General features: G+C 40.3%; 1 protein-coding gene across 1 annotated transcript in view; it reads right to left on the bottom strand.

Moving 5' to 3' along the window:
• Positions 1-22,459, bottom strand: part of TXK (TXK tyrosine kinase) — a 62,547-nt gene continuing 40,088 nt past the window's right edge. Inside the window, exons 8-15 of the mRNA XM_059671757.1 lie at positions 22,310-22,437; positions 19,073-19,147; positions 15,221-15,392; positions 10,504-10,720; positions 6,996-7,060; positions 4,859-4,977; positions 3,200-3,357; positions 1-633 (exon numbers count right to left, since the gene is read on the bottom strand). Coding sequence (XP_059527740.1) covers positions 565-633; positions 3,200-3,357; positions 4,859-4,977; positions 6,996-7,060; positions 10,504-10,720; positions 15,221-15,392; positions 19,073-19,147; positions 22,310-22,437 — 1,003 coding nt within the window. The 3' untranslated portion in view covers positions 1-564. The remainder of the gene's footprint in view (positions 634-3,199; positions 3,358-4,858; positions 4,978-6,995; positions 7,061-10,503; positions 10,721-15,220; positions 15,393-19,072; positions 19,148-22,309; positions 22,438-22,459) is intronic.

Raw genomic sequence — 22,459 nt, 5'->3', positions numbered from 1 at the left:
TCAGGTATGTGCAAAAACAATTTGTTAAATAACGTAGGGAAGACTATACAGGACAGTTCCAGACCGCTCACAGGCATGTGGTGTGTAAAATGAAGGTAAGTTTCTAGAAAAATCTGTGTAGATCCAAAGCCTGAGATTCTGCAGGGGAGGCTCCTTCAGTCCATGACTTGGCAAAATTTATTTTCATCTTCTGTGCATGGCTGACTGAAGTTAAGCGTGTCACTCCTCTTCAGGAAATAAATTCCCTCCACCCTCAAAGAATCACGTTTCCATGCACCCTCAGGGGTTCTCGGGGCTATTCTTATAAATGCGATAGAGCACTTGTCCCATTTTCATAAATAGGGCATGAAGAATGAAGAGTTTAGAAGTCCCTCTCAAACATGTAGGAAATCTGTTGTCAGGATATTCTTAAATCTTATAAAACATTTGGGAAGCCTGCGATCTTGATAATGTTTCCAAGAGGCAGCAACTCTGAAGGAAGATATTCACCATCAGTGACCCACACAGCTTTTCCTTTTGAGACAATCTGGAGACACGATCTACTGGGTTGGCATTCCACTCAAGTCACCAAGTTTCTGCAATCTCAGAGAGAACCCGCAGCAGCTCAGCAAACGTAGGGCGGCCTTTAGGTTTCTGGAAAAGGGAAACAGAGATGGTCAGCTCAGACACCAGTTCCGGAACTTGCCAGCACGGACCTGGATCCAGGCTGGTTCTCCACAAACGGAAGAGAAAGACACCTCGGCTGTTCCACGGGGCGTGATTGGCAGTGGCGTGAGGTAGGATGTGAAAATGTAAGATAGAGGGCATTGCAAAGATAAAATGGCTAGAGCTGCAAACGCTAGCCACATGTGGCTATGTAAATTTCAACTAATTCAATTAAGTACATTTTGAAACTCAGTTTTCAGTCACACCAGCCACTTTGCAAGTCTTCATGGCCAGGCATGGCCCCCATGTTGGATAGCACAGACACAGCACATTTCTGTCATCACAGAAGGTTCTGTTGGCCAGCACTGCCCGGGATCGATCTGGATAATTTGATATGCATGACATAAGGGAAGAGCGGGGAAAGAGGGGCACCTAGAGTACTAGGCTCCCACACGCAGTCCCAGTTATTTACTACACCTGATCCCCTGTAGAAAGAAGGATTTCAATCACAAAGCAAAAGACATGTTTTCATAAGGACTTGGCAGGTCCTGGAGCACAAGCTGTGCTTTCTTAAGGCTTAGTTAGCAAAGTCCCTGGCCACGGGCCAAGGACTGGAGCATTTTCCTATGTCACCGTGGGCTGTGGTTTGGCTTTGACTCCATGAGGAAGAGGAGATGACCCTGTTGGCAAATGGAACTACTCATGGGTAGCCCACATTCTCACCAAGGCATGGGCGCCAGGGTTAGTGGGGAGACAGACAACCTTAGTGGCTTTTGAACAATAAAAAAGAGCAAAGGAAGATGTGAGCTCATGTGAGAACCCTCCTTGAAATTCCAGGAAGACATGGTGAAGGTTTGTAGGGGCTGAAGTTCCACAGTCACTAGAGACTATGAAACGTGTGTATCAATGATATTATTATCATGTTGGATCTAGAGGCGCCTAAGCCCTTGGGGGCAAAAGTTGTAGGCAAAATCAACTTTGCAAACAAGTACATCAACATAACCAAAACACTGCTTTAATCCGTGTTCCAACTGTTATTTGAGACTGATGTCACTTACTTCCCCCTTCTTTGTCTCCTCCTCACAAAAATATAAAATTTTAATAGGTATTTTATTGTATGTATATGTATACATACATATCCTATATAATAAAAGCCTAATATGCTAAGTGTCTGGTCATCCGGTCGTCTGGTCATCCATTCAACCAATCAAAGCATAATATGCTAATGATATGCTAAGGCTGCTCAACTGCTCGCTATGATGAGCACTGACAACCAGGAGGAAGATGCTCCAACAGGTAGATGAGCTTGCTGCTGGGGTCTAGCTGATTGGGACTGAGCGAGATGGGCCAGACATGCCCTGGAGCCCTTTCATGGTCCCTCCCCGGCTGGCCAACCTCCCATGTCCCTCCCCAGGCTGATCGTACATCGGTGGGGTCCCTCAGCCTGGCCTGCAGCCTCTCACAATCCAGGACCCCTAGGGGAATGTCAGAGCCGGTTTCAGCCCGATCCCACAGGCCAGACCAAGGGACCCCACTGGTGCATGAATTCGTGCACTGGGCCTCTAGTACAATATATAATTCCTGAGCTATTTACAATGTTAATGCAAAGATGTTCTTAAGACAGCTGTTTGCTACTAAAAGCCTGCAAGATTCTTAGCAGATCAGTTAGTCATATGTAAAATATTTTCATACACCAGGTATCTTTATAAAATTAATACTTCACTGGGTGTGAACAACCACATCATTCTTGAAATATTGAATTTTTCAGTGTTTGTGGACTGGAGATCAAGTGGTTTCTTTTTCAGCCAGGAGGAAATTCCTCACCCAGCTGTGGTTTTTCTGGGCTGAAACTGTCAGCTGGAGAGAGTGGAACTGTCAAAATCACTGGGGAGTCTGATGTGACAGGAGGGGTGTACTGAATCAATGCCCAGAAAAGACAGTAGTGAGACATAAACTCCTCTGGCTTTATTTTTAAGCTTGGCATTTCAAGAAAAAGAGAAATTGGGCTCCCTAAAGATCATTTCCTGAGAAGTTCCTGGCACCCTTTCTGACTTCATTCTGTTCTGGTTTAATCTCTCTATCAAGAATCCTGAGTGCACCAAGAGAGATGAAACCCACTATGTTTAGCCTTGGAAAAGCAAGACAAATTAGCAGAGTGAAGTAAGTAAAAACGCCATCCTTCTCTCCCAATGTGGAAGTTTAACAAACCCGATTCTACCTTCAGTTCCCACCCAGCAGTTCCTAAAAGGTGTAAACCAGCTAATCACTGAGGCTTTACTAACAAGAGTTTCTGCAGGAACCAATCGCAGAAAGATAAGACTTGGAAAATGTCCTGAATTCCTCAGATGAAAGGCCATTGTTAAAAACAGAATAGATTAATGACTTTGCAGTGGGAGTTTCAGAGAGAAAAGTGCTTCTGGCTCTCAGGGGTCATTACCAAGGAACAGACACCTTTTCCTGCCATGATGGGGTCCGGCTGTGAGGGATGTGACACATGGGTCTGCTCTCAGATGCTGGGGCTGCCAACCTTCACGGGGAAGTGAGGGACACTCACCTCATGCCAGCAGTGGTACATGACTTCATAGATGGACATTGGTGCCAGGCGAGGGCGGTACAGCCTGAAGCCTTTAGAAATGGCTTCCACAACTTGCAAATTTGACTTATTTTCAAAAGGCATTCTCCCTTCTGTAAAAACTTCCCACATCAAAACGCCTGCAAAGATAATGCACAAAAACCAGAGGGTAGAGAGAAATGGTTACTTAGAACTGAAAGAACTGTCTCAAACTATACAGCATTATCTTCCTCTTCCAGTCTTTGCATCATAATCACCCAGAATGAGAGCAGGTCCATCTAGGGATTGTGTGCATCTTAGTTTTAGGACAGGCTTGTAATCTGAGAATGTTCCAGTTGGAAATGATGCCTTTCCTTCCCCATTGGCCTTGTCTGCCTCCCTCTTGGAAGAAATTGCTGCCAGCAATTTCTTTATAAGTATTCTCATGTCCCCACCTTGAAATCAATAAACCTTTTTGCCATTGCACAGAAAACAACAAAATTGACTGAGGCTCTGCTGCCTGCTAAGACCAAGAGTTGACCAGCTAGCAGATGGCTTGCATCCCCCTCCAACATGGAAGTTAGACTGCTGGGTTGAGCCAAAGACTACCTAGCAAGGGCTCTGTACATAAACAGGTGTTGATTGATGAATTGATTGATTCATGAAACTTCTTCGAGTCTCCCAATTTGAGTTTATTTAACAATTCACTTATTCTACAAATTTGTATTAGGTATTAAGAGGCCAGGCCTATGCTAGAGCCAGAGGGTTCTTAAGAATGACACCAGTCCAGGTGTTCAAGAACCGCACTTGTCCAAGGGGGCTGAAGAGAGACAAGTGGGCAGGTAAAACTCCAGGAGTTCTCATTGTTCCGCAGCCACTTAATGAGGCCCTTGGGTGGCTATCCGTTTGTCTCAGAACGTAACTCTCCAGTAGACCTTAAAGTGTCACCTGCCAAGGCTACCACATGTCAGTGGAGAGCTAATGAGATCAATGACACAAGTTTAACCTTATTGTGACAATAAAATTCACACCCTGCTCAGGATATAGCTGTCCCTCCAAACCCAAGAAACCAACCAGGAAAGTCTAGGTGAAAGGGAGTAGATACCGCCCCCCCCCCCATTTTGTTGCCACTCTTTGAAAATCATTTAGAAGAACAGACTCCATTGGGCATGGGTCTACAGTGCCTCTTTCTCAGGGAAGAACATTACCCAATATAAGTATCGATTGACAGATCCCAAGGAGGCCTATGTCTAAATTCTACAAAATTTGACGGTAATGAAGGAACTTAGGGGATGTTGCTTAGCAGTTAGACAATGAAGTTTATTAATTACATTTGAAAGTCAATGACCCCATAAGATCAGTTTTCCGTACAAGTCTCTGTGGCGTGGACATGTCTGCTGAGTTTGTTTCCTAGATCAGAAGACTCGATACTCTCTTATGGTTTCACAGCAAGTGCTCAGTGGGAAGGAAAAGATCCGATAGGCAGACTTATGTCAGAAGGTGAAGGACACCAGTTGCCGAAGACAGCCTGGGTGTGTTCAGAACACTTAAGACAGAAAGCACTGTTTTCCAATGCTGCATGCTATTACGAAATCAAAATTTTAAGAGACTGGCCTATTTTATGACATAAAGCCCCATTAAAAGAACATTAAGTTCACTCACCAAATGACCAGACATCAGATTTGCTGCTGTACTTGTTGAAATGGAAAACTTCCGGAGGGGACCACTTGACTGGGAACTTGGCTCCAGAAGAACTGATGTATTCATCATCCAAAACGTACCTAAGGCCATCAGATTGCAAAGCACATTGTGTTTCGTGTTACCTCCAAGTTCTGTTTACTTCAAGTCCCTTCAGTGAAGTCAGTTCTAGAAGACAACGTGTTTTACCCTCCAAAAGTTCTGCATGCTCTCCCTTTTTGTTTTCAAAGTGGGAAAGCAGTCCTTAGAGCGTTTCTTTTCCAAGCCAAGCCTCGATTTTGTTTATTTTATTTGGGTCTCAAAAAACCACAGCCATTCTTAATAGTCCAAAACATACCCTACTCAATATGCTAATTACAATAAAATCTGCAAAGAAGTGTGCTGAATGGTCTAACAACCAAGGTTATAAAAAGGAAATAAAAATAAATATATAATAAAAAAGAAATTTACAGCTGAATGTCTTCTTTTGTTTCTGCATATTTTTTGTGGGACAGAGAAGGGGGAAATAAAAGTATTTGAACATAATATATTTGAGGTGGAAAATTTCTAATGGATTAAAATGACCCGATAGGGAAGGAAATCAGTAGTAGCTACCACCTCCTTTTAAAAATAACAACGAAATTGAACCCTCTCTCTTTTTTGAGAATCCAAGAATCTCTTTTTTGGATATTTGCAGAAATATCCAAGAATGGGCATCTGGAGAGAAGAGAGGATAGCTAACATTGCTATGTAGCCTCTTGTCTTGAGTATGTAGTATAGTATTTTTACATTTATCTATTAATGCTTCCCCACATTGCATTTCTTTTCCCCATGTACTCTACCTCACCCAATCTTTAAGGTCTTTATTGAACCAGAAGTCATTCTACTAAAGGGAAAGAATGAATCATAGAAAACAAAAGGGAAAGAACCATTTTTTATAGCTTTTGAGTTTCCAGAGAAGGAGAAGGATGGAATTATTAACAAAATATTTGGGAGAATGGCTCATATGGGAGAATAAGAGTGAGACCTACCCCCATCACTACTACCATCTGTCTTTCTAGAAAAGGCCCCTTGAGCCGGGAAGTAGGGTGGAGAAGGGAAAGGGAAGAAATATTAAACCTGAGTGGGTGGCTGAGTAGAGAACTGACCCTGCACCCGACATGAGCTGCCCCAGTCACATAGCAGAGAAAGGAGACCCCACGTCACCACAATAGGTTAGTGGGATTCAAACGCAAAACAGAACCTGTGCCTTCTTTCCCAGGTGGAGCCCAGGAGAGGCAGAAAGATCACAGAGAACAAAAAGCTCTGGATGTGGGGAAATGGGGCCTTAGATAGCCCCCAGGAATGTCCGATATGAAGGAATCTTGCAGTCAGAAACTCAGGATGAGTCGGTGGCCACCTGTGTGGATGGCCAGCCAAGCACAAAACAAGAGGATGGTGACTGCAAGGAAGCCAGTGTCAGTGGACAATAGACAATAACGAGGAGTGGACAGGCCATCCCCCCTACCAGTACTATGGCCCCAAGAAACACACAGAACTGGGATTTGGGCCCTGATGACAGTCAAGGAGAAACCGTGAATTGACTGAAATTAAATTTCTAGCAACCTGGAGGAAAGGGTAAAAATAGAAACTGCAAGGAGTTATAAAGAATATGGTTAGATTTTTTACACTTTTGAGCTGTAGACTTAAAGTCAACTCCTATGGCAGATAATAGGGATATATGATGATGACATAGAAAAATCAGAACTGAGCAAACAAATTATTTTTTCTTTCAGAAATATAGATAGCCATATATATATATATATATATATATATATATATATATATGTACTTCTTTCTTAATCTTACACATATAATGAGTAGACTGAGAATTACTTTTAATTTTAAGATATGTCACAGTTTTACTAATAATGATATATGAAAAGAGATCAGAATACCCCACAGAGTCCATTTACCTCACAGTTAAAATTGGTGCATGTCCTAAAATTCAAAGTGGGTCAGCAGGCCATACAGCCACATTAACAGGGCAGAATAAGCAAAGCCAATAACATCTTTCAGTTTGTCAATAGACAAATATAAGATTTTCTTTTATGAATAAACAATAGCAAAATATGTCATGTACCTTGTCATTCCGAAGTCTGAAATTTTTACTATACTTGTAGAACTGACCAAACAATTTCTTGCCGCCTATAAAAGAAGAAGAGAACCCGAGTTTGAATTTAAGTTTTGCTTTCGAGTTTCTACTCTCATTTTCCTTCGTTTACTTGGGCCCCAGCCTACTTCTCTCTGGGGGCAGCCTGTTATTTTTATGGTGGCACCTGTGGGGGGTGTATATGATTTGGCATATCTGCCCTCACGTGGTAGGTTTTAATGATTCTTCAGAGAAAGAACAAAAAAGTGAAAAGAAATTGTAATACTTTTCTTTTTAAAGATTTTTTTTTATATTTTCAAAAAATATCCTCAATAAATATGAAGATTAACTCCATCTTAATGAGGAAATCCTCTTAAATAAAGATGGTAAACGATGACTCTTGACATAAAAAATCGTGTGTATTTTTAAATGTATCTTAAATAAAAAGAAGGCTCAATATACATGACAAATAAGGGATAGTCATTACATATCTTTGAGACATGTCATTGCTAATAAAAATTAAGAACTTGTATTTTAAAACTTACATCTCATTGAGTATAACTATTTACAATGATACTTTCACATTTCTTAATATTACCACAGTGAACTAAATATAGTGTTATATAATGCAGCGATGATCTATCTGATGCCAAACAATCTATTTTCAGTCAACCTAATCAAGAAAATTATTATTTGGTTAGTTTGATAGAATTTTTCTCGTATCAAATTTTTGTGATAGTCCTAAAATAAAAGCAAGAATCTTGAAATGGTTAAGTCAGAAGGAGCCAGATGGGAAGATGTGGACAAGGGCTGGCCATCTCAAAGACAGACCACAAGGCAGCCCTTGGCAGGGGAAGACTCCTTGTTGCTGATGTATTTTAAGTGGCATCTAGGTGTATAAAATAGAACACAAAAGAAAACAATGAAGGAAGAGATGAAGGACAGGAGAGTCTGCAAGAAGACCCCCTGGAGCAAAGAGAATGATCAGAACTGTCACCTGAGTTTTAAATTCTAACTCTTATCAGGAAAGACAAACCTGCAGAGTCTAGGAAGGTGAGCTAGGTGGAATGAATGCCAAATCCATCCACTCAAAAATCTGCTTGATAGCTACTTTGTGCTACTGGGGAATATGCCAGGAAGGATGCAAAAGAATGGTCCTGCTATGTAATAACAATAGTTAGCATTGCTGAGCTCTCCTCTGAGTCAAGCACTGAGTTAAGTGCTTATTCATATTAATTCATGTAACCCTCCCAATAAGCCCATATGAGGGAGGTGCTAAATCACTACCACTTTACTAGTTAACTAGCTTCTTAGCTGGTAAGAAACAGAGGCGAATTTCAACCCAGGCAGTCCAGCTCTGGAGCAGTGGTTCTCAATCTTGACTGCACAGGGGACTTTCCATGAAACGTTTCAAAAAATATTGATGGCTAGATTCCACTTTCAGAGATCCTGGTTTAATTGGTCTGGGTATGATCTGGGTATTGTGACGTTTTAAAAGCTCCCAGGCCTTGATCTCCAGGAGTTTAGTGTCTAGCATTTGTGTAAACAATAAAAACAATTAGGAAGTAGAAATAATAAAATAATAAGTTCCATGCATTATAAGTCATGTAGGACAAGCCATGGTGTGCTGGGGCCAATGAAATTATTCCTCCTTTCTCTCTCTAAAATATTTCAGCTGGAATGATGAATAATATGGTCATTCTGGTCATGGTGACAGAAGTACAGGACTACCTCTAGGTGACAGTAGCAGGGATTTCTCACAGAATGCTCATCGGAGTTCTTTTTGGGCTTAGAAATTAGACATGGAAGGGCATAGAGGGAACAGTATGAATATCATGAACAAATAAGGAGTAGGTAGAAAATGTTTTTCAAGGGGAATAAGCAAAGCAGAAAAGCAAACTATTAGCACTTGGGAAAGATAAGCCTTGACTCTATTTATTTATTTATTTACTTACTTACTTGGACTGTTCTGAACATTACAGAACAGAATGGTTTAGTATTTCTAGTCCTCTCGTTAATGCCAGTAATGCTGATGCACTCCTGTTAGAACCAAACCACCTCCACATGGGCGGTCTCACCCCTGGGTGAGAACCACTGGAGCTTGCTCTTAGCTATTGTATCTCCAATGCCTGGCAGAGCTCTTGGCATTTACTAGATACTCAATGCCTATTTGGTTACTGGAAGGGAGGAAGGGAGGAAGGAAGGAAGGAAGGAAGGAAGGAAGGAAGGAAGGAAGGAAGGAAGGAAGGAAGGAAGGAAGGAAGAAAGGAAGGAAGGAAGGAAGGAAGGAAGGAAGGAAGGAAGGAAGGAAGAAAGGAAGGAAGGAAGGAAGGAAGGAAGGAAGGAAGGGAGGGAGGGAAGGAGGGAGAAAGGAAGGGGAAAGAGTGAGAGAGGAAAGAAAAGTGAATTAGTTTTATAGCATGGTGGCTGATTAGTTTAAGGCATATTTAAGGTAGCACCTTACTTGGCTACAGCATCAACTGGGCAATTAAAAATAAAGCTACATTCTTAGAAGTGGTATCACTGGGTCAAATGGGAGTTCCATTTTTAGTGTTTCTTTTCCACAGTGGCTGCACCAGTCTACATTCCACTAGCAGTGCACGAGGGTTCCTTTTTTTCTGCATCCTCGTCAGTCCTTTGTTGATTTGTTGATGATAGCCATTCTGACAGGTGTGAGATGGTACCTCATTGTCGTTTTGATTTGCATCTCTTGGATGATTAGTGACTTTGAGCATGTTTTCATATGTCTCTTGGCCTTCCTTATGTCCTCTTTTGAAAAGTGTCACCAATCAGAAAGGATATATGCACCCCTATGTTCATAGCAGCACAATTTACCATGACTAAGATTTAGAAACAGCTTAAGTGCCCATCAGCAGATGAATGGATTAAAAACTGTGGTACATCTACAGAATGGAATACTATGCTGCGGTAAAAGATAAGACATTTTTACCATTTGCAACAGCATGGATGGAACTGGAGAGCATTATGCTAAGTGAAATAAGCCAGTCAGAGAAAGATAAATATCACATGATCTCATTCATTTGTGGAATATAATGAACAACATAAACTGATGAACAAAAATAGATCCAGAGACAGAGAAGCATCAATTAGACCCTCAAACCTTAGAAGGAAGGTGGAGGGGTGGGGGGTAAGGGCGAGAGTTCAACCAAAGGACTTGTATGCATGCATATAAACCTAACCAATGGACACACACACCAGGGGGTTGAGGGTATGAGTTGGGGGGGGGCAATGGGGGAATAAGGACACATATGTAATACCTTAATCAATAAAGAAAAAAAGACAAGAAAGAGAGAGAAAGAAGGAAAGAAAGATGGAAAGAAAGAAAGCTACACTTCCTAACAAATTGCATGAAGAAGAAAATGCTTTAGAATTAAGCCAGCGTATGCCTTATTCAAAGTATCAAAAGTCCTAAATTGCCACGTCCTTCTGAACATAAGTATGCTACATAAAATAATCAACGAAATTGCACCACACTCACTAGGTCCCTGTGAATGAAGCAGTTTCTCTCCAGATACGCCATCCCTTCACATACGTCCTGGCACATACTCAGCAGCGTCTCCTTCCTGAGCTTCCCTTTCCTCTCCCTGAGGTAGCCCAGCAGGCAGCCATTCTCCATGAACTCCGTCACGATGTAGAGAGGCTTCTGCTGGATGCACACCCCATAGAGCTGGACCAGCCTCGAATGGGACAGCTTCCTGTGGCGGAAACACACGCACAGTGAACAGAGCCGTGCTGGCATGGGGAAGCGCTTGGGCTCCCCTGGGGTTATTCATCTCTATAAAACTTCCTTCAGCGAGATATGATCAAAAGGAACCCAACCACGGAGGAAGTGGTGCAGTTTCCTGTCCACTGTCTGCGCTAAGAAAGTGGGGTCCAGAGAGTAAGCAGGCTGCCTAAGTCACTGTCGATACAGACTATTACATGCCCCATAGTCTGTGTTTTCTCCTTTCCATTTCGTATGCTTTTTGCTTCCTTATTACAGCTGCTCTTTGCCCAGATCTTGCAGAATTTCTGTTCTTTGAGTTTCAACCTTCCTAACTGTAGCTGCTCAGACAAAAAATTCTGGACAGACAGGAGGGACAAAAGAGTGATTGATGCATACAAAAAGAAAATTGAATAATAAAAATGATTTCAATTAAATTCTATGTATATAACAAGGGCTAGGAGTTTAACTAAAAACCTTTATTGTCAATATTAATTACCCCTGGAGAAAAACACTTAGGGAGGCAAGAAGATGGGGGTGTTTGCATTTTTTTTTTACTTTATTCATTTCTGTGTAATATGAACTTTCAGTGTTAAAACTTTTCTTGCAAAATCTAAATTATTTTGGCATGAAGATATGATGATGTAGAAATAAAGAATAAAATGAGATACAAGTTAAAAAGTTCTTTAAAAAATTAAAATTACTATACATATATTTTTATGATTATAAATATTAGTCCATATATTTCCATATAATGTATTGCCACCAATAAGCTACACCCAGAAACACAAAGCCATAGTTCAACAACTACAATGAAGAATCCCTTAAAGGCAATGCAGTGCTGAAATGATTTAAAGAAAATGTAATGCCCCTAATCCAAAGAGCTGAATTCAAGTTTTATCTGCTATTGGCTGCCTGACCAGGCAACTTATTTAAACTTTGTTAACCTCACTTTTATTCACACGTGAAATGGAGATGATAAAACCTATCCTTCTTCCTTGTGAACAGTAAATGAGATCACGTATGTGAATATATTATAAATAGTACTAGAGGCCCCGTGCACAAAATTCATGCATGGGTAGGGTCCCTAGGCCTGGCCAATGATCAGGGCCAAACAGGGCCTTCCTTCCTGGGCTGCTGGCCGCCGGCCAGGGCCTTCCTTTATTCCACGCCACCCCCTGGTGGTCAGCACACGTCATAGCGAGCGATTGAACTCCTGGTCTCCTGGTTGAACTCCCAAGGGGTCACTTTGCATATTAACCTTTTATATTTTTTTATTTTTTTTTTTAATATTTTATTGATTTTTTACAGAGAGGAAGAGAGAGGGATAGACAGTTAGAAACATCGATGAGAGAGAAATATCGATCGGCTGCCTCCTGCACACTCCCCACTGGGGATGTGCCTGCAACCAAGGTACATGCCCTTGACCAGAATCCAACCTGGGACCCTTGAGTCCACAGGCCGACGCTCTATCCACTGAGCCAAACTGGTCAGGGCCAAATTAGCCTTTTATATATATAGATAAACCAAGGTAAAAATATGTAGGTAACTTTTTAATTTAATTAGCTTTTTATGGGCTTACGTTGTCTAAGACAGAAAAGACTGGTTTTATTTCATTCTTCTAAATTACCTTTAGCACATGCTCTGGAAGCCTCATGCCTGTGGGCTCCCACATTAGGTTCCCTCTCCAAATATAGTGATTAAGAGCCCAGAAGAGATTTGAAGTTTTTCTTTTACTGCAATGGAACAGCTACACAGGATGCTAACAATTTTGGTTAACAGTTATAAGATCTGGCCTATAGTAGTTGCCCAATTAGTGTTTGTTGATCATTATGTTAGTTAATTGAAGATCATGGCTTTTGTGCCCAAACAGTTCATAGTTCTCATTTCAATTAGAAACTCTACCAATTAGGTTAAGTTTACAAAATTTCCTTTTTCTCATCTCTAAAATTGGGATCTTAATGGACTACCTCATAGAATTGTGAGGATTCATTAACTCATTCAGCAATCCACAAATATATTTTGAACTACATGCTAGTCATCGTTTTAGGCACTCACCAGGTTGTAGAAGAGAGATAAATAAGCTCCTATTATTACGGAGCTTACGTTCTAGTGGAGGGAAAACAAAACAAATATATATGAAGCTTTGGAGTAGTGACAAGGGCTTTGATGGAACTAGCACAAGGTGATATAATAGAAAGCATTTGGGGATGAGTATGCCAATTACACAGGGTAATCAGGGAAGACTTCCTGAAGGAGGTGACATTCAAACCACACACTTATTAAAAGGAGGTAATGTGTATATTACCATGTAATATGCACATATACAATATAATAAGTATATTACCAAGCTGTATATGCTTGCCAGATAAAGCTCAATGTGTGTCAGCTAAAATTTTTTAAGATGAATGTATTTGCATTCCACAGTTAGAAGTCAGAAGGGAGCTCTTCCTGACTCACTTAAAAAAAATTAGGAGCCCTGGCCAGTATGGCTCAGTTGGTTGAGCATCATCCCATGCACCAAAAGGTTGCCTGTTCAATTCCCAGTCAAGGCACATGCCCAGGTTGCTGGCTCAACCACCAGTAGAGGGTGTGCAGGAGGCAGTAGATGGATGTTTCTCGCTCCCTCGTCCTTCCTCTCTCTAAAATCAGTAAAACATTTTTTAAAAGTCAGGAAAATAATTGACTATGTGCAAATGTAAGAACACAGTATGTCTATCTGAACTGACTTAAAAATAAGCCCCTGGCCTCCTCATTCCTGCCTCTGTAAACCAGCAAGAGCTATTTCTATTCTCCACACTCCATGCATCTTCCATCAGCCTCAAACTATCACCCTCAGAAATCCTGACTCCAAAAGCCCAGTAAGGCTTGAAGCTTTCAAGAATCCCCTCTTCATGACATTAGAAAACTCTAATTCTTTCTTGTTTGATAGGAATTGCAGTATGGCTTCAACTGTCCCTGACTTACATGTCTCCTATTTATTCTTTTCTTATTGCCCCTATTTAATCCAACACACAGGAACTTTTGGTCTCAGATATAGGAACACCATATTCGGATGCAGTTAGTATCTGGGAGCAAAGGCCAATAGGGCAGCTGAGAGGCACAAAAACGTCTTTGGGAAGCTCATGTCGCTGGAAAATGGTGTTTATCATAAAACTTTCCTTGAACATCATCTTGTTGTAAGTGGGTGGAGAGAACAGTTTGATAGGACCCTTGGGGTTAGGGTTTTAGAGCCCCAAGAGACAGTGTTGCTCTGCTTTCAAAGGAGAATGGGTCCAGTTAATCGCCTCTGGTTTTTTGGTTTTTTGATTGGTTGGTTGGTTGGTTGGTTGGTTGGTTTTTTTCTATTTCAGTCTGCAAGTTGGGAGAAGAATTAAATTGCTTTGGATAATAAAACAGAATCTAAGTAATCTGGGTTTTCTTCACCACATTGTTGTCCCTTTTAAGTAAATGTTGAACAAATACTTGAAGTTGATTTGATTTGTGTCACATTTTCAGTCTGTCCTGGCCCAGGCCAGTTTATAGACGTAAAACACAGCCATAGGTTCAGCTGAGTCAAAATGCTGATCTGTGAGGTCTACAAAGAGCCACTTCTGTTAAAGCTCAGAATTCTTTTCTTTTCTTTCATTCAATTTCATTAATTTTTTTTCTCAAGGTAAAATTTATTTTTATTTTTTTAATCTTTATTTTTGAAAGTATTACATTAACCTCTGCCAGCCTGCTCCCATCCCTCCTAAAGTTCAGAATTCTTGTATCTTCTGAAAGCAAATACTTTATCCTTATCCTATATAATAAAAGCCTAATACGCAAATTGACTGAATGGTGAAACAACCGGTCGCTATGATGTGCACTGACCACCAGGGGGCAGAGGCTCAATGCAGGAGCTGCCCCCAGCCTTCAGGCCCCAGGCCAGCCAAGGCAGGATCCTCCAATTAGCCCGCAGGTCACCCCACAGAGTGAGGTGACCAGCGGGGCATGGGGCCAGTGAGTGGGCAGTGCCAGGGCGGCCAAGGGGGGTGCCAGTGGAGGCCCCCCAATTTCCCTGCTGGTTGCCCCACTTCGGCTCTGATCGTTGGCCAGGCCTAGGGACCCTACCCATGCACAAATTTTGTGCACCGGGCCTTTGGTATTACTATAAAGACAAAGTCAACATTTTTGCTTCTGAGAAAATGAACAAATAGTGCACTTATCAAGGCCTATTATTGAAGCGAACACACATTTTTGCCACTTTCCTAGATTATATCAATTAATCCACACATTGGTCCATTGAGGTAGGTATTACCATCCCCATTTTACAGGTGAGGAAATTGACAGGCTTGGAAAGGTGAACTGACTCATCCAGGCCACATAAAGGCTAAGCAATTTGCCCAAGTCACACAACTAGCTTGGGCAGAGTTGTGACAAATCCAGGTGTGATTGACTCCAAAATCCATGTTCTTTCCATGATACCAGGGTGTTGTAAGATATTTGTCTGGGTATTCTTTATGCTTACGTCATCACTTTAGCCTCTTCAATGAAATCCTCCTCAGACATGGAGCCTTCGTTGATGGCCTTGATAGCTACCTGGAAATGTGCTCGCCATTCACCTAAATGGACCACACCGAACTGACCACTTCCGATCTCCTTTACAAAAGCCAACTCAGATGGATCTATCTCCCACTTTTCTGAAAAGCAAAAAAATAAAATAAAAATTCATGTTATAAGTAGGGAAAAGCTTGCTAAAATTTTAGAGCTAGAAAAGATTTCGGGATCACCTAGATCTAGTCTCTTATTTTATAGAGAGGTTAAAAAGTTTACACATGATTGAAGAGGGCCTACAATCATTTTTAGTACTCTCATTGTGGCTTAAATGTGTAATTCCAGAATTCAAGTTTAAAAATACAAGCTTGAGCCCTTGCCGGTTTTCTCAAGGATAGAGTGTCAGCCTGTTTGATTCCAGTCATGGGCACATGCCTTGGGTGCAGACTTCTCCCCGGCCCAGGCCCTGGTCAGGGCTCATGCAAGAGGCAACCAATCAATGTGTTTCTTTCACATTGATGTTTCTCTGTCTTTCCCTCTCTCTTACACTCTCTCTAAAAAAATTAATTAATTAAAAAAAATAAATCAATGGAAAAAATATCCTTGGGTGAGGATTTAAAAAAAAGAAGAAAAACATACAACCTTGAGCCTTAGCTGGTTTGGCTCAATGGATAGAGCATCAGCCTGTGAACTGAAGGGTCCTGGGTTCAATTCCAGTCAAGGGCACAAGGGCATGTACCTTGGTTGCAGGCTCAATTCCCAGCCCCAGTTGTGGCGCATAGGGAAGGCCACCAATTGATGTGTCTCTTTCACATTGATGTTTCAGTCTCTCTCTTCTCACCCCCTCTCTTCCACTGTTTGTAAAAATCATTGGGAAAATATCCTCAGGTGAGGATTAACAAAAGTATAAGCTTGACTTAATTGGAGAAGAATTATAGATATTAAAATATGCTTTCTCTTTTCAGAGAGAGCCAGGATAAAACACAGTTCTGTGCCTTTCTAAGCTAAACCTGCCAAAACAAGATCTGGGACCTGAAATATTCATGTCCAAAGTCTGCTTTTGTCCTAGTGAGTAAACTTGTGAGACAAAGTTTGGGCTTCCCGCCCCCATTTCAGTTCCTTCTACTGCCCATTCTCCTTCTTAGAGGGCTTTTCTGCCTTGGAAAAGTCTAATCAATCCATCTGATAAATATGTCCAATGTTGAGATTCTAACGTGTGTGTGTGTATGTTTGAAGTGACATTTATGTGACTACATATTTCTCATCCTATAGAACAGTGGTGACGAACCTTTTGAGCTCGGCGTGTCAGCATTTTGAAAAACCCTAACTTAACTCTGGTGCCGTGCCACATATAGAAATTTTTTGATATTTGCAACCATAGTAAAACAAAGATTTATATTTTTGATATTTATTTTATATATTTAAATGCCATTTAACAAAGAAAAATCAACCAAAAAAATGAGTTCACGTGTCAGAGGTGTCATAGGTTCGCCATCACTGCTATAGAAGCAAGTCGGGGGGAAAAATGTTTTTTAAAAACCTCTTGAAAACTGAGAAGTATCAAATCTTTTGAACCTCTTTTTATATAGCAATACCACCATCTGCTGGAACTTTAAAATAATGCATTTAAATCAATTATAAGAGTCAATGGTTCTTACAGCTTTGCAAAGTGCTCCCCCTCCCAATAGCAAGTGTGTCTGAAAAGGAACATGGGAGGACATATTCATGACCTTGGAATTGACATAGGTTTATTCAGCAGAATGTAACCATAAAGGAAAATATTGACAATTACACTTGTAAAAATGCTGTTCATCAAATACATCTTATTAAGAGAATCAAAAGGTAAGCCACAGACTGGGAGAAAATATTTCTAAAACATGTAACCAACAAAGAATGCCTATTCAGAATATAAATAAATTAGAAAAAGTAGATAATCCTATTTTTACAGATTAAAAAAACCTGAACTTCCTTTTTTTTCTTTTTGTAATCATTTTTACTTAATTGCAATCTTTTTTAAAAATATATTTTTATTGATTTCAGAGTGAAAGTGAGAGGGAGAGAGAGATAGAAACATCAATGATGAGAGAGAATAACTGATAGGCTGACTCCTGCACGCCCCCTGCTGAGGATCAACCCTGTGACCCTTCAATTCATAGGCAGACCTCTATCCACTGAGCCAACCAGGGAGGGTTGAACTTATTTTCTCACAAAAGAGAATACCCAAATGGCCACCAAACCTATGAGAACTTGATCAAAATAATTAGTCATCAGAGAATTGCACATTTAAACCATAATGAGATACCACTACACACTTACCAGACTGGCTAAAGTGAAAATAAAACAAAACAAAAACAAAAACTACAAGAATGCCAAATATTGGCAAGGGGGAAGGTATGGAGCAGCTGGAACTCCGTATACTGTTCATTGAAATGTAATTTCGTTAAGCTCTTTGGAAAACTGATGAAATCTAAGCGCATATCCTATGACCCAGAAATTCTACCCTTAAGTATATAAACAATATTGGAGTATAAATGTGTACTGAGCTTCATCAAAAGACATACAAGGAATATTCATAATATATGAGACAAAAATTGGTTATAACCCAAATGGCCATCTAAAAAAAAAAATCCATTGTGGTATAGTCATGCATGCAGCACCACACAACACAATGAAAATGGACCAACCACACCCAAAACCATGAGTGAGCTGATATATGGACTGAGAGAAAGATGCCAGGCACAAAAGAACACATGGTGTCCAATTCCATTTAGAGTAAAGTAGGCAAAACTAACTGAGCAATAGACTAACAAATTGTGCACTGTTCTGGATGTTAAAAAAAATGAGTTTAGTTTAAAAAAATTAAACAGGGCCATTGTAACTTAAATTGCTAATGGTGGAACTTTTATTATATAATAGAGGCCCGGTGCACGAATCTGTGCACAGGTGTGGTTCCCTCATCTTGGCTGGCAATTTCGGCCAATCAGGGCTGATTGGGACCAGCTGGCCAGGGGCAGGGAGGTTGGCTGTGGGAGTGCACTGACCACCAGGGGGCATCTCCTGCATTGAGAGTCTGACCCCTGGTGGTCAGTGCATCGTCATAGCAACCGGTTGATCAGTCGTTCAGTTGACCGGTCATAACGGTCACTTAGGCTCTTTAATATATATATAGATAGTATTTATGGGCAAGAAAAGAATCCAGGTACCCATAACACCCTGAAATCACTCTTCTATCTCAATTAACATAGAGACCTTGAGTCTTGGTTACCTGGTACACAATATAATTGTGTTATCATTTTTCCCAATATATTCTGAGTCCCACTAATGAGAGGAAATTTAAAGGAATAAAGCATCACCAAGTTAGAATATGGGATTCTTTATCTCTATGTATTCTCACAGATTTGCAAATAACCCATTTCCTAGAAAATAGTTAAAATCAAATTTTGTCCAGATTTTGTGCTGTTTAAAAAAAGGGATGCACACACTTTTAGCAGTTCATTTTAACAAGTTTTCTTGGGAAGCATCATTTCCCAGAGGCCCATGTAACCAGAGAGCAACAGCCCAAACACTCAAATGAAAAGAACTATCATATATCAAAAGGGCTCTTAATAGTAAAATTTGGGGTAAAAGTGAAACATTTCCCCCCAAAGTTTAAATTGTCCTGAGGAGATGCATATAATGAAACACCTCAGAAGGGGGATTTAAACTTGGAGAAGGAATGTAACTCAACAGACACCTCAGAGAGCTGAGAACTTAAAGAACATGGAGGGAACTTGGGGTAAATTCTTTACTGGATCTGGTGCTTTACTGGAGCACGTGCCTACTTTACCATAGCTAAAACCAGCGGTGGCTGGCAAACAGCTGCCCATCAGCCCAACTGGGTAGCGGAGGCGGGACATGAGACCTAGGGAGAAGGAGAAATCAGCATTTCAAGCCTAGTTACTAATATAAGTAACATACTAAATGATAGCACCATTCTTTACATAAATAAGGCACTATTCTACTTAGTCGGTTTGCCTATTTTTCCCATTTGAAAAACATTTTTCATTACATAATATGTCCTCATTGAACACAAATTAAAGAATTCAAGAATATATAAAGATGAAATAAAGATCCCTCACAAAATATTAACATCCGGAGAAATACTATTGATGAACATCTTTGTAAAAATCTCTATATGCGTATTTGAAAGACTATACACATCCAATACATTTTACAGAAATTTAAATGTCTTGCTATAAGCTTATACAATCAACAGGTAACTGATGTAGACCAATGACTATAAATAGACCTTAAAGTTATTTCCAAGATTCCCCTATTGTAAAATATGCTGTATGATCTTGTATGCACCTCTCAACTTATCGCCTTAGGATAAATTCCTTAAAATGTGGTTTCCTGATCAAAGGTTAGCTACCAAAGTTGTACCAATTTATTCAACTAAACAGTGCTTAAGTGTAACCATTTCCCTATTTTACTTTTTGAGAGTAGTTTATTTTTTTAAAAAAATAGCATTGGAGCCCTAGCCAGGTAGCTCAGTTGGTTAGAGCATCGTCCCCAATACACCAAGGTTTGGGGTTTGATCCCCAGTCAGGACACATATAAGAATCCCCAGTGACTCTGAAGACCTAGTTGAGGTTCAAGCCTTCATCAAGCTGGGTCTCTATAACACGTGGTCCAAACATAAAAAGGAATTTCCTTAAGACCCCAACACTTACCTCTAACTTAAAAGGTTTCGTCAAATATTTTTATGCTGTGAATTACTACCAGTGGTTTCATGATAGTCTATCTCTCTCATAGGGAGAAGTCTGTCACTGTCTGCATTGCCGTTACTTCTGCTAAGGAGATGGACGGTCATGAGCTCAATTCACCAGAGGTCAAGAAACAGACAAGATAGTCATGGGTTTTAATGCACAACCTCTTTCAAAAATGGACCCTCCACAATATTCCCCACTGACACGATTTGCCTCTTTCTGGAGGTGATGGCAGGAGTTGTGTGCAGACTCCGGATTTCATAGGTTCAGTGGCTCCAACAGTTTCAAAGATTTATGGGAGTTCCAATCTCAGTTCACACACTAAGTAACTGTGTGACCTTGAGCAAGTTACTTCACAACGCATGCCTCAGTTTCCTCACCTGTAAGATGGAAACAGCAACAGCACCTACCTCATAGGATTGTTCTGAAGGTTCAATAAATAAATATACATAAAAGCATTCAGAACAGGGTCTGGCCCCAAGTAAGTCTGAAATAAATGAGTTCCTTCTGGGTCCCCTGCCTTTCTTCTTATCACCCTTCTTTTTTATTGCTGTATTTCTTTTCTACTTCTTTTCTCTTTAATAAATAGCAGCCAGCCCGGCCGGCATGGCTCAGTGGATAGAGCATCAGCCTACAGACTGAAGGGTCCCAGGTTCGATTCCAGCCAAGGGCACATGCCTGTGTTGCGGGCTTGATATCCAGTGTGGGGCATGCAGGAGGCAGCCAATCAATGATTCTCTCTCATCATTGATGTTTCTATCTCTTTCTCTTCCCCTTCCCCTTCCTCTCTGAAATCAATAAAAATATGTTAAAAAATAATAATAATAAATAAATAGCAGCCATTGTTTTAAGTTTTCAAGTCCCACTTTTCATTGTTTTTATGGTTTATCCCAGGTTTTTTATTTTAAAAGTTATCTGTATGGTATTTTACATATTGTAAGAATAATTTATGTACATGGTAATAAAAAAAATTAAACCTTAAAGCAATTTATAAAGCAGAAAGTAAAAGCTTCCCATATCCAAATCTCCTTCCCCAGAGGTAAACCTTAACAGTTTATAGTCTGTTATAACCTTATCAGTTTAAAAATTATTACCTAAATGTCAAGTTTTTCTGTGCACACATATATGTGCAAATGTGTATTTTTTCAAAAATAGGACTACATACTAAATATATTGCTTTGTACTTTTTTTTTTTTTTTTACTACTAAATAACTTATCACTAACATCTTTTCAGGTCGGTACATCCTGATCTACTTCAGTTTTGTTTTGCTTTTAACCTCACCACCAAAACCACTCAGTTTCTTAAAGTTTGTCTTTGAAGGAAGGGGAAAGAGGTGTGTGAAGGAGAAAACTCAAAACTGGTCTCCTGATTCAAAGGGCTACCCTCCCTGGCCCCGCTCAGAAACATCACTTCCTCTCTAATCGAACTCCCTTGACCACCTGGAATATCTGTGAGAACTCATCCCATTCCCATAAGTGGATAAAAATGTCCTTGGATTTATTCCTGATATTTAGAACCAGTACAATGGAAAAGTGGCCGCTTTCCAAAAGAGATTTTATTTTGTCAATACAACTTTTCATGAGAAAAATCTAAAATAGTATTGTATGACAAGAAGTCAAAAAAATATGAAAAGTTACAGTGGGTTCCAAATTCTATAAAACTGAGGTAAGAGGATTCCCCCATGGGCTCCAAGTGGTCTAGCAGAGGTTGATGAGGGCTGAACGCCAGAGATGTGATTGCAATTGTGGTGGAACTTTCTGGAATCCTACGTCTTTCCATAGATGATAGGCTTGTATGAATAGCAATTATTGCAAACAATAGCTGGGGTGGGGGCTAAATATGCCTCCAGTATATTTAAGCCAAAATGTAATAAGTGAAAGGCTGCATCCTGTGTAACATCTTCTGTTCTCCAAACAAGAAAGAACAGAGAATGAGAACAAATTTTCTATTGCAATCGTCTAAAATAGCAAATTTATGGGGCAAGGAAAAGGAGGCACGATTCTTTAGGATATTGGAAATCCTATTACATTTAGCACTGGGTAAATTTCAAGAACAAATGTATAATGACTCAATAGCCTTTGCTTCTCTGTCATCTATCGCTTTTCTAACTTGGCAGAAATGTAAAAAATTGACCTATCTCTTCCTTCCTGACTAGACAACCAAAGAAGCGTCACTGAAGGGAATTGTTCAGAAGCACATTGTATTTTGAGCTCTTACACATTTTTGCAGGGATATGTGTAAAGTGTCTAAGACCAAAGATGCATTGCCCATCGAGAGCCTGGCTGACTCTCCCAGCCTGAAGTTCCTGACTTACCAGCGGCGTTGTGCTGGTGATACCAAATCAAGTCAGGGATTGACTGGAAGAGGTGCCTTTCAGCCACGTACCACTCTCCAGAGTCATTCTTTTTAATCTGGTAATGTTTGATGGTAGGCTCCATGCTTCTACAATCAATACAATGTAAAT

This window comes from Myotis daubentonii, chromosome 1 (genome assembly GCF_963259705.1).
Source record: "Myotis daubentonii chromosome 1, mMyoDau2.1, whole genome shotgun sequence".
Classification (NCBI taxonomy): domain Eukaryota; kingdom Metazoa; phylum Chordata; class Mammalia; order Chiroptera; family Vespertilionidae; genus Myotis; species Myotis daubentonii.
This window is presented reverse-complemented; position numbering and strand designations above follow the sequence as displayed.